At 35.2% G+C, this 13,606-nt stretch overlaps 1 protein-coding gene across 1 annotated transcript in view; it reads right to left on the bottom strand.

The window, feature by feature from the left end:
* DNAJC1 (DnaJ heat shock protein family (Hsp40) member C1) overlaps window positions 1-13,606 on the bottom strand; it is a 186,621-nt gene that overhangs the window by 87,530 nt on the left and 85,485 nt on the right. The window contains exon 7 of the mRNA XM_057731493.1: window positions 10,158-10,248. Coding sequence (XP_057587476.1) covers window positions 10,158-10,248 — 91 coding nt within the window. The remainder of the gene's footprint in view (window positions 1-10,157; window positions 10,249-13,606) is intronic.

Below are 13,606 nucleotides of genomic sequence, written 5' to 3' on the forward strand. Positions count from 1 at the left end.
GAAGATACACATGAATTGTAAGCTAAAAACTACAAAACACTGAAGAAAGAAATTAATGAAGATATAAATAAATGAAGAGAGATAACATAGTAAATAGGTCAAGTGTCCCCAAATTGATATACAAAATTAACATAACTCCTATCAAAGTTCCAGCAAGATATTTTTTTGTGAACATACACAAGAGTACTCTAAAATGTATATGGAAAGGCAAAGGAACTAGAATAGCTAAAACAGTTTGAAAAAGAAGAAGAAAGTGGGAAGAATCACTCTACCTGATTTTGAGACTTACTGTAGAGCTGCAATACTCAAGATTTCATATTTGTAAACCACATATCTGAAAGAGGAATCATATCTAGAACATATATATAAAAGACTCTTAAAACTCAACAGTAAAAAAAAAATTCAAATAGAAAACAAGCCAAAGGCATGAAGAAAGATTTTACTGAAGAGGATATACACATGGCAAATAAGCACATGAAAAAATCTTTCAATATCCCTATCCATTAGGGAAATGGTATCTCTACACACCTATCAGAATAGCTAAAATGAAAAGTTGTGAGAATGTCAAATTCTGGTGAGGATCCAGAGAGACTCATTCTCTCATACATTGCTGATAGGAGTATAAAATGGTATAGGAACTCTGGAAAATAATTTGGCAATTTCTTAAAACTCTACACATAAACTTATCATATGACCCAGCAATTGCACTTCTGGGTTCACACAAAAATTTATATATGACTGTTCATAACAGCCTTATCTGTAACGGTCAAAAACCATAAACAACCAAAATGTCCTACAATAGGTGAATGGTTAAACAAACTGTGGTACATCCATACCATGGAATATTATTCATTAATAAAAGGGAATGAATTACTGACACATGGAACAACTTGGATGAATCCCAAAGGCAGTACAAGGAGCGAAAAAACCCAGTCTCAAAAGGTCGCATACTGAATGGTTCTCAAATTCACATTCTCTAAACCATACAGTCAAAATGACAATGTTACACAGATGAAAAACAGATTAGTAATTGCCAGGTATTAGGGACAATGGGGGGATGGGAGAAGGTGATGGGTGTGATCGTAAAGGGGTAGTGGTTAATTGGAGTGGTGGTTACATTAATATACACAAGTGATAAAATGGCAGAGAACTATATAGACATTTTTTATCAATGTCAGTTTCCTAGTTTTGATATTATACCAAAGTTATATAAGATAACCAATGGGGAAACTGAGAGGGGGGTACATGCGACCTCTCTGTACTATCTCTGCAATTTCCTATGAATCTATAATTATTTCAAAGTAAAAAGTTAAACAAAAAAGCAACAGTTTAAAAAATGGTGCTAGGAAAACTAGATATCATGTGAAAATAAAGACGTTGGACCCTTACCTAACACCATATACAAAAATTAACTCAGAATAGATCAATGACCTAAGTGTGAGACCTAAAACTCTAAAAGTCTTCCAAGAAAATATAGGGCAAAAGCTTCATGACTCTGGATTTGGCAATGAGTTCTTTGATATGACACCAAAGGCACAGGCAGTGAAAGAAAAAATAGACAAACTAGACTTCATTAAATTTAAAAATTTTGTGCATCAAAAGACAATATTAACAGAATAAAAAGACAACCCATAGAAGGCGAGAAAATATTTGCAAACTATGTATCTGATAAGGGATCATATACAGAATATATAGAAAACTCCTAACACTCAACAACAAACAAGTAAACAATCTAATTCAAAATTGGGTATAGGACTTGAATAGTCATTTCTCCAAAGAAACACCCATTAGGATGGCTATAAGACACACATAGACACACACACACACACACACACACACACACACACAGAGAAAACCATCAGAAAATAAAAAGCATTAGCAAGGCTATGGAGTAACTGGAACTTTGTGTACTGTTGGTGAGAATGTAAAATGATACTTTGCTATGGGAAAACAGTATGGCGGTCCCTAAAAAAAGTAAAAATAGAATTAGCATATCATCCAGCAATTCCACTTCTGGATATATATCCAAAAGAACTGAAATCTGGGACTCGAGATATTTGTACTCCCAAGTTCATGGCAGAATTATTCACAACAGCTAAAATGTGGAAGCAACCCAAGTGTTAATTGAGAGAGGAATACAGTATTTCTAAATGTATACACACACAATGGAATATTAGTCAGCCTTAAAAAGGAAGGAAATTCTGACGTATGCCACAATATGGATGAATCTTGAGGATGTTATGCTAAATGAAACATGCCAGTCACAAAAAGATAAATACTGTATGATTAGACTTACATGAGATACTTAGAGGAGTCAAAATCATAGAGACAGAAAGTAGAATGGGGGTTGCCACAGGGTGGCTGGAGGTGAGAATGGGGAGTTATTTTTCAGTGGGTACAGAGTTTCAGTTGTGCAAGATGGAAAGAGTTACGTGAGACAGATGGGGGTAATGGTTGTGCATTATGAATATACTTAATACCACTGAACTCTGCTATACTTAAAAATGGTTCAGATGGTAAATTTTGTTATGTTCAGTTCACCAGAAAAAAAATTATTGAGGGAATAAAGTAATACAGTGGTTTTATTGTAACAATCATGAAAAAAGGAAAGAAATCCTAATATTAGATGAATAGGTACTTGTGACTTGGGATAAAATTTCCACTGGCAGAATTATACATTGGAATCAAAAAGATCATCCCTCATTATATACTGGAAACAAAGATGATATACTCTGGTAAATAAATAAGTTGTGTTGATCACTCAAAAAATAGGTTTATTGATGACAAAGATCCCCTGGTCAAAAATGCTGAAGAGTTTTAATAAATTGCTTTAAGAAGTATGAAGTAGAAAAGAGCTATACAGTATTTCTAAATTCATTAATTCATTCAACAAATATTTACTGAGGAGCTACCACATGCCTGGCATTATTCTAGGTGCTGGGGTTATGACTATAAACAAGAGAGATGAAAATACCTGCCTGCATGGATCTTATAAACTGATATTTTATATACAGAGTAACATTACATAAGGTACTCATTTCCAAATTAGTAAAATTTTAGTTGAAATTTGATTGGTTAATGTATAGCCATAAATGTTTGTATATTAAATTGGATAAAAACTTTTTTGAGTCATTTCAGTGGGAAAACTAAGATTACGTTATATTTAAGCACCACAGCATTATGATTTGAAATACTGAGGGAACTGTAAATTTATATTTGAGCTATTTGATTTAAAAAATTCACATTCCATTGTAATTAGAGCAAAGTACCTAGGAAATAATACTATTTTTTAATATATTCTTTGCCTACATATAAACTCTTGGGACTAGGGCTCCTATCAGGTTTTACTATATAATATGGTTCATAAGTTAAGGTACAGTTTCTATTTAGTCATGTTTGTAAATGTACTGGAGCTAGTGATTTGTTACATGTCTTTCCACAAATTATTTCAGAGAGTAATCTCCCCATGAGCACCTATATTACCAAAGGAAAAATGTTCTAACTCATTGGGGACACATCTGCCCTATCTCCTTTGTCCTCTTCCCCACCAACCCCTGAATCAACATACAAATCAGCACTAGCATCTCCTTTCCTCATCAACCTGAGTTTTCTAGAAAACCAATCTTCCGTTACTTAGGAAAGGTGAATGTTTTCCCATCCTGCCACCCTAAAGAGGCATATTCTATTTGCCATGTTCTTACTGTCCCCTTGGCACCCCTACTTAGGCCCATCACTGGGGCATGGAGTGGGGACCACGAAACAAGAAGAAAAACAATGTCTGGGAAGATTATTTCTGAAGATAAAAAAGAAGTACTTAACAGTTGGGTTTTGATTATTTGATTTTGCTTTTGTTCTTAACTCATATAAGATACAGAGAAAAAAAGGGAAACACTGAATTTACCTTCTACCCCTCCTCCCCCCTTTTGTCTATTCAAATTTTGACCTTTAAAATCAACTTTTTAATAAAATAACTCATTTTTTTCTATTCATGATATGGGCTGCTTCATTATAGTACGTAGAACTCACACCCATTGACTTAGATTAAAACTCATACAATTAGAAAATGTATAAAAATCTTAACACTGAAAAAGTCTTATATTTATAAGTATTCAACTTATTTAAACTTAAAACATAAAAATGATTAAAAGTTTATAATAAATGTTCAAAGATTTCCAAATAGATTATTACATTTTTTTCCATAAAGACTTCCCAGAAGAACGATATTTATTTTTAAGAAATTACCCGTTAGATTTCCTTCTAAAACATCACTTTAGTAAGATTACCACACCTACTCAATGTAGTTCTAGTGTAGCCCTCCGAGGACAGTGCACAATTTCAGCAGTAAAGCAGATAGACTCGAGGGCAGATTAGCAATTAGGTCATGAAAAACAGGCAGCATAAAATAGCTACTGCTCATCTGCATGAGATGCATTTACTCAATTAAGCAGATGGAAATGTTATTATGAACTCAGTATTCCAATGATGGTCTTTAAAATTAAGAAGGATGGGGGCAAATGAAATGTGCACTGGGGGATATGGGGCCTTTATGTATTAATTCTAAAGTATACAATGTAGAACACTGTAATGAAGTTAAAATTAATTAAAAGATTCTTTGCATGTAACCATTAGAGACTACATTTAAAAATGCATGACAGTTTTTGACGTTATTAACAGCAATGTGACTGTTCTTTAACATTCTTAATGTTGATACTATCACCTTTTCTAAATATACTACTGATATCAAAACATGAGCAACAGAAGTCTTATTACTCAGAGCCTAAGATGAGTATTGTTTTTAATAAGCTTTCTGGCATTTAGTTTCCTCATTTTCAGTTTCAAGAAACCATAAGCTAGTAATGAATTTTCAAACTTTTTAGAAGACTATCACACATTTTTTTTTTTTTTTTTTTTTTAATAGTTGTGGCACACGGGCTTAGTTGCTCCATGGCATGTGGAATCTTCCCAGGGCAGGGCTCGAACCCGTGTCCCCTGCATTGGCAGGCGGATTCTTTACCACTGCACCACCTAGGAAGTCCTATCACACATTTTTGATGGCATACAGAGAGTTTTCAGATATTTACCTATTTTAAAATTAATGTTTCTTTACATAATATTTTATTAAATAATAAGAAATTATTAGAACAAATATATGATATCATTTATATGTGGAATCTAAAAAAAAATGATGCAAATGAACTTATTTACAAAACAGAAACAGACTCACAGACTTAGAGAACGAACCTATGGTTACCAAGGGGGAAAGGTGGGAGGAAGGGATAGTTAGGGAGTTTGGGATTGACATGTACACACTGTTATATTTATAACAGATAACCAACAAGGACTTACTGTATAGCACAAGGAACTATATTAAATACCTTAGAATAACTTACAATGGAAAAGAATGTGAAAAAGAATGGATATATATGTATATGCATAGCTGAATCACTTTGCTGTATAACTGAAACAATGTAAATCAACTCTACTACTTCAATTTGAAAATAAAAATTAAAAAAAAGTTTAAAAAGAGCATTATCTAATCTGCTTGAGAACTGCTATCAAATTCTTAGAACAAAAGTCTTTGAACAATTTTGGAAAAATAGTCATGAAACCATGAGTATGAAAGCAATGAAATTAGTGTACGTATACTGCCTCTACAGGTAAATTTTGGTTTAGTTTGATATTTTTCTCTTTTCTTGTAAATGTGATTTCTGCCCCCTCCTTTTGACTAGTCTTAAAAGGCTTAGAAAAATTTTATGTAACAATTTTGCTTAAAAATAACAATTACACAAATATTACATTTAAAGTTTCATTTATTCATTGACTTATTCGATTTAATTAAAAGTATTTCAACACTTGCTATAACATCAACTTCTGTTTCAATCTTTGGCTTAATATAACAATAATGATCATTTGTCCACACTTACCCTCCAAAACACACATAAGTCAACCTTAATACATAATCCTCTAACATCCTAAACTTTCCTCTCTCAAACAGAAGTCTGCTTTAAACAATTATATAGTTTATCTGAATATTATTTTGTAATTGTTGAAACTTTTTTTTATTGGAATGTAGTTGATTTAAAATGTTGTGTTAGTTTCTTCTGTACAGCAAAGTGGATCAGTTATACATATACATAAATCCACTCTTTTAGATTCTTCTCCCACATAGGTCACTACAGAGTATTGAGAAGAGTTCCCTGTGCTATACAATAGGTCCTTATTAGTTATCTCTTTTATATATAGTACTGTGTATATGTCACTCCCAATCTCCCAATTTATCCCTCCGTACCCCTTCCCCCCAGTAACCATGTTTGTTTTCTACATCACTAATATTAACACTCATTAATATTCATGGAATTACACTGATTCATATATTTAGTCACTCATCCATTTATTAAACATTTACTATGTGCCAGGATGCTATATTCAATGCTGCAGACACAAAGATGAAAAAGAAAGTCCCTGTTCTAAAGCCACCCAGACACCGGAAGGTTGTAGAAGGCAAAAAATGGTTCCCTAAACATGACCAAGTTCTAATCCCCAGAACCTGGGAATATTTTACCTTACATGGCAAAAGAGACTTTGCAGATGCGATTAAGCTTAAGCCCTTGAGATAGGAGACTATCCGGAATTATCTAAGTTGGCCCAATCACAAGTCCTCAAAGGCAGAGAACTTTTCCCAGTTATGATCAGACAGAGATGTGACTACAGAATAGTCAGAGAGATGAAACATTGCTGGCTCTGAAGAAAGAAGAAGGGGTCCAAGATTCAAGGAATGTGGGAGGCCTCTAGAAGCTGGAAATGGAATGCAGCCTTGCTTGATAACTTTGATTTTAGCTCAGTGAGACTCACGTCAGACTTCTGACCCACACAACTCTAAGACAATACATTTGTGTTTAAACCACTAAATTTGTGGCCATTTATACTGGGATCATCTAGTCCAACATGTTGTGTTTTTTTTTTCTATGACAGATAAAGAAACTAAAATCCTCAAAGTCACACATTTAGGTAGTAGCAATGTACTCTTTGGGTTTGGAGAGAACATAATTCTCCTCTGTTCTCAAACCATGGTCAGCGTCACGGTAAAGTCAGAAAGCTACATTTTCAGTACCTGAAGGGAAATAGCCATTACCATTTTTCTATATACTGAAAGTGTGAACTGAATGTGTGATATATTAATACCATAGTTGCTCTTTTCCTGTTTGATTTGACTAAATGGGCTGCAGGAATAGCTTTCAATGTATACCCTTAGAAGCACACAAGTTGTTTCATAAACTATGCATGCTGTGTATTTATATACATTTATAGGTGTGAAGTGATCAGGTATTAAGGGTGTTTATACTGTCTTCTGTGCCCAGACTGGTACCACACACACCATTCATTTCTCTAGGAATCCAGGTAGGTGGAGGGGAATGAAGTTTGAACCAAAAACATTCATACTGGAATTTTTTAAAAAACAGACTTCACCTCCACAAATTCAGTTAACAATTACCTACTGAGAACCTACTATGTGCCAGGGACTCTTTAAGGTCCTTGGATAGTCAGAACAGTGAACAAAACAGATAAAGTCTTTACCCTCATGAAGCTTACATTCTACTGGGGGGACCAGATGGTAAACAAAATTCATACATAAATTAATGTTAAGCAGTGTTAAACACTATGGATAAAAATAAAGCAACGTAAAGGGACAGAATGTATATGTGTGGGAAAGATGTAGATATAGAAAATTAGACAAGAAGACCAGAGCTGGGGAAATGCCTTCTTTAAGAGTAAGATCAACTTTTCCTAAAATCAGCAAGAACTGTCTTTAGAGTTCAGTGCAAGACTTCAACATACCGACACTTTAGCCAAGGTTTTTCATGTTTTTCATTTAACAATAATACAAATGAAACAAAGGCTTTCACAAAAAAAATCACTGACATTTTCAGGCTTCCTATTTACTACTGTAATACAGCAAGTTGGTGATCAATTGGATAGACTCAGCAATAAATATCAATGACAACTGCAGCACTGGAATATTTAAGGACTTTCTAGATTTTGGATGCCTCCAGGAATGAAATGACTCCATGTTAATTTTATCCCTCCTTCTGATACTGAGCTGTAGGTAGTTCAGAAATTACTAATACAGTATTTCCCACATATAGTACATTAAGTACAAGTAACTCTATTTAGAGAGTAGCAAAGAAGGCACAGAAAATTTAATTACTGCTGAATTTAAGGGAAAATCCAAACTTAAATAAGTAGTTTTATATAATATAGTTAAAACTCACTTTGGGACTTCCCTGGTGGTGCAGTGGTTAAGAATCCACCTGCCACTTTTCACAGAACTAGAACAAGACATTTTACGATTTGTATGGAAATGCAAAAGACCCCAAATAGCCAAAGCAATCTTGAGAAGGAAAGATGGAGTTGGTGGAATCAGGCTTCCTGACTTCAGGCTATACTACAAGGCTACAGTGATCAAGACAGTATGGTACTGGCACAAAAACAGAAATATAGATAGATGGAAAAGGATAGAAAGCCCAGAGATAAACTATGGTCAACTAATCTATGACAAAGAAGGCAAGGATATACAATGGAGAAAAGGCAGCCTCTTCAATAAGTGCTGTTGGGAAAACTGGTCAGCTACATGTAAAAGAATGAAATTAGAACACTCCATAACACCATACACAAAAATAAACTCCAAATGGATTAAAGACCTAAATGTAAGGCCAGACACTATAAAACTCCTAGAGGAAAACATAGGAAGAACACTCTTCAATGTAAATAACAGCAAGATCTTTTTTGGTCCACCCCCTAGAGTAATGGAAATAAAAACAAAAATAAATAAGTGGGACCTAATGAAACTTCAAAGCTTCGGCACAGCAAAGGAAACGATAAGCAAGACGAAAAGACAACCCTCAGAATGGGAGAAAATATTTGCAAACGAATCAACAGAAAAAGGATTAATCTCCAAAATATATAAAGTTTATCCAGCTCAATATCAAAAAAACAAACAACCCAATCAAAAAATGGGCAGACCTAAATAGGCATTTCTCCGAAGAAGACATATGGATGGCCAAGAGGCACATGAAAAGCTGCTCAACATCACTAATGATTAGAGAAATGCAAATCAAAACGACAATGAGGTATCACCTCACACTGGTTAGAATGGGCATCATCAGAAAATCTACAAACAATACATGCTAGAGAGGGTGTGGAGAAAAGGGAACGCTCTTGCACTGTTGGTGGGAATGTAAATTGATGCAGCCACTATGGAGAACAGTATGGAGGGTCCTTGCAAAACTAAAAACAGAGTTACCATATGACCCAACAATCCCACTACTGGGCATATACCCAGAGAACACCATAATTCAAAAAGACACATGCACGCCAATGTTCACTGCAGCACTATTTACAATAGCCAGGACATGGAAGCAACCTAAATGTCCACCAACAAATGAATGGATAAAGAAGATGTGGTATATATATACAATGGAATATTACTCAGCTGTGAAAAGCAATGAAACTGGGACATTTGTAGAGACATGGATGGACCCAGAGACTGTCATACAGAGTGAAGTAAGAGAAAAACAAATATCATATATTAACTCATATATGCAGAATATAGAAAAATGGTACAAATCAACCCGTTTGCAAGGCAGAAATAGAAACACAGATGTAGAGAACAAACATATGGACACCAAGTGAGGAAAGCGGGGAGGGTTGGGGGGGAATGAATTGGGAGATTGGGATTGCCATATATACATTACCAATAAGAAAAAAAAAGCCAAATTGTACATCTAAATATATGCAGTTTATTGTCTGTTAAAAAAAAAAAAAAAGGATCCGCCCGCCAATGCAGGGGACACGGTTTTGAGCCCTGGTCTGGGAAGATCCCACATGCCATGGAGCTACTAAGCCCATGAGCCGCAACTACTGAGCCTGCGCTCCTGAGCCCTCAAGCCACAACTATTGAGCCCATGTGCCGCAACTACTGAAGTCTATGTGCCTAGAGCTATGCTCCCCAACAAGAGAGGCCACCTCAATGAGAAGCCTGCACACCACAATGAAGAGTAGCCCCTGCTCGCCACAACTGGAGAAAGCCCGCATGCAGCAACAAAGACCCAGCTCAGCCAATAATAAATAAATTTATAAGAAAAAGAAAACAAACTCACTTTGAAGTGTTTCAAATTCAGCTCTAGTCAATGCTTCTTCCTTTTCCTTCAATCTTGTTTCTTTATATTTAGCATAAAACTGCCTAGCATCCTGAAAAAAAAGTAACAAATTAACATAAGTCAGTTTGCTTTGATGGTATTTTCCATGTAACTTCAAACTAAAGCAATATATTCATTCAATAAGTAGTTTTTCTCTGTGTTTATGCTTTCAAATTTTATGATGAACAGAAGAACCTGAGTAGGCAGTTCTCTATGATTTCTCTCTCTTAGAGAACTAATGAAAGCCAGAAATTACTTGAGTATAAATATGTTTAAGTAAAGCCTTTTCTCTCAGATACGTAAGGGAGGTATCCTCTTCCTGTTTTCTTGCACTGTATATTTTCTCAATATTGTGCATGGACAGAGAGCAGAAAAACATACTTGCTGAACTGAATTATTTGGTAGTACAGTAAATTATATCATTATGACTAACAAGTACTAACACTATTTTCATATTAGTCCCTTAACGCCAACAAAAGATTTTCAAAATTACTATATGCAAATCTGACTATGAAACCTCTATGACCATGTAGATACAAGTGAAAGCTGTCACTCCACTGAGAGCTGAGGATTGAGGACACATACTGCACACAAATACTTAGGTGTCAAGATACAGTGGTTAAAGTCTCAAGGAGTGGTGTATAGGATAGGTAAGACTTTAGCAGAGTACTGAAAAAAGACTAGGCCTTTAATAACCACAGACATGGAAAAAAACAAGCTGGTGCTCTAAGCACATGAAGATCCTGACAGTGAAAAAAGCAAAACCAGATCATTTTTCACCACCCCTTGACTCAAATTTCATCTATTCTATAGCAATACTACCTGTGGCTGCCAGGCTACACTGGGCTATGCTTCCATATCTTTCTGTATGCTTTGCCTCCTGCTAGAGTATTTTGCTCTCCTACCGTTATTCTGAAGAACTCCTATTCATCCTAAAAAAAAACCCTGCTCAAGTATCACCTCTTTTGCAAGTTTTTCTGGCCTTTCTTGGAAGAGTAATCCTCTCCTGTATACTGCTTATGTATTTAAACACATTTTTATGGTTGCCTGTATCATCATGTATTCTCTCCCAGAAAAAGAAATTTGAGACTGGGGTACTTGTATGTTCAGAGCATAGTATCTAGTATCCAGCAGGCACTCAATAAGCGTTCTCTGAACTGAACTAGATTGAAATATATGAGAAATCTTGTAAAGAAAGAAATAAAAGGGTTTGATGACTGACTGGTATGGAATAAGAAAAAGAGAGCTATCAAGGATAACTCTAGGGTAACATCCCCAGATTGTATGATTCCTAAAGCAGATAAATTATAGACCCATCTGACAGGATTTTATTTCTGCAGGAAATGAGGGAACAAAATCAATCCTTGGCTCTACCTCGATTCAGATGTAAATTCATGAACACAAACCCTAGAATGGGGTTATCTTTTTTTATCTATGACTGTTCAAATTAAAGTTTTCTCCTGGGGTCTATGTCTCCTGGGGTTATATAAGAACTCTATTACTTGATAATTAGCGAAATAATAAGGCATTTCTAAAATCATTGAATTAATATAATAAAGCTGTATCTCTTATTCTTTCCATTCCCACTTTTAGGTTTCTGCCTCATTTCTTCTAGAAGGATTTCCACAAGCCCTGGGCCAGCTAAATAACAGTATAATTTGAAGGGCACAGAGGTCATACACCTGACTTACTCATGCCCATATTCACTTTAATTTTTTTTATATATTTATTTATTTATTTATTTTTAGTTGCGGCATGTGGGATCTTTAGTTGCGGCATACAGGATCTAGTTCCCTGACCAGGGATTGAACCCAGACCCCCTACACTGGGAGTGCAGAGTCTAGCCATTGGATCATCAGGGAAGTCCCCATATATACTTTAAATTTCAACAGAATTTTGGTTAAAAATTTACGGTCCCTTAACACTCCCTGCACCCTCAAAATATCAACCCTGGCATAGTCTTATTTTATATTAAAGCATATCAGTCCTCGGTATGAATGAATGAAATGGGCTTATCAGCTTCTTTCCAGAGAGTAATTTTTAATAATAGGGAAAAGGTCAGGAAGGCACTGGCTCCTTAGAGAAGTAGGAAAAGTTGCATCATGTAAGAAAAGAAGGGCACAGATAAGTTATTTATGGGGTGTGAAAGAAGGCGGGTTGAAATCAAACACCATAGTATAATAGAATGAGATAGACTACAGTGATGAAGAGGGCAGATTTTAGAGTCAGGCTGCCTGGATTAAGATCTCAGGTTTGCCATCTCACTAGACATGTGACATTCAGCATTACTTCACTTTCCTATGGGAGAATTTTCTCATCCATCAAACAGGGATAATAAGAGTACCTCACTCATAGAGCTGCTGGAAAGATTAAATGTGTTGATATAGGAAACACGCAGAATAACATCTTGCACACAGTTAGGCCTTATATGTGGTACCTGTTTTTATTATTACTTCATCATTTTGCCAAGAACCTTATTCTCCACCACAAAGTCAGGGTGAGTTTTTCGGCTTCATATTAAACCCAAACTCCTGCAGAATCCTGTATCTTCTCACTTACATGACTTCTCTTTACCTGAATCCTCTTCACCTCAGTGCAAAAACCTTTTGTTGAACAATCCCTTCCTAGTGGTCCTAACAAATCCGAACATTTCTCTGCTAATGTTGCTTCCTTCTGCTGCAGCACAAAATTCCACTAAAATTCATTTTTGAAATACACATTATATTCAAAACCACACGTATCTGAGGACTGCAATGCACCCAATCACTTTAACCTACTCCATCTAATTCCAAGAGTTTTATCACATTCCCTAGTCTCACTCACTGTTCATTCTAGGAAAGAATCCTATCTCCCTTTTGCCCCATTTCTAAGCATTTATTTAAATGTTTCTCTCATTTTTTCTTTCCTTCATATCTTATTTGTACTTTCAAATTATAATTACAATATGCCCACTCTACGAAGCATTACTTCTTTAATAAACCTATGATCTCAAATAATTCTACTGTACCCAACAAACTCTACTTTGTTCCAACCATCCTTCTATAGAGTTTGGTGTCCCACACTTTAAGATGCACTGACAAACTGGAAACTGCAAAAGGGAAGTGATCAAATGGTGAGGGGGCTTGAAATTATTTATGTATATATATATTCAGATTATTTTCTAGTATAGATTATAAAATATTAAGTATAGTTCCCTGTGCTATTCAGTAAATCCTTGTTGCGTATCTATTTTACGTATAGTAATTTATATCTGTTAGTCTCATACTCCTAATTTATCCTTCCCCTCCTCCCTTTCCCCTTTGGAACCATAAGTTTGTCTTCTATGTCTGTGAATCCGGGCTTAAAACCACATTTAAAAGGGATTGGAAATGAGAAGATTTGGGATAAGTTTTTATTTTGGGTAAATACAA

This window comes from Hippopotamus amphibius, chromosome 4 (genome assembly GCF_030028045.1).
Source record: "Hippopotamus amphibius kiboko isolate mHipAmp2 chromosome 4, mHipAmp2.hap2, whole genome shotgun sequence".
NCBI classification, from domain to species: domain Eukaryota; kingdom Metazoa; phylum Chordata; class Mammalia; order Artiodactyla; family Hippopotamidae; genus Hippopotamus; species Hippopotamus amphibius.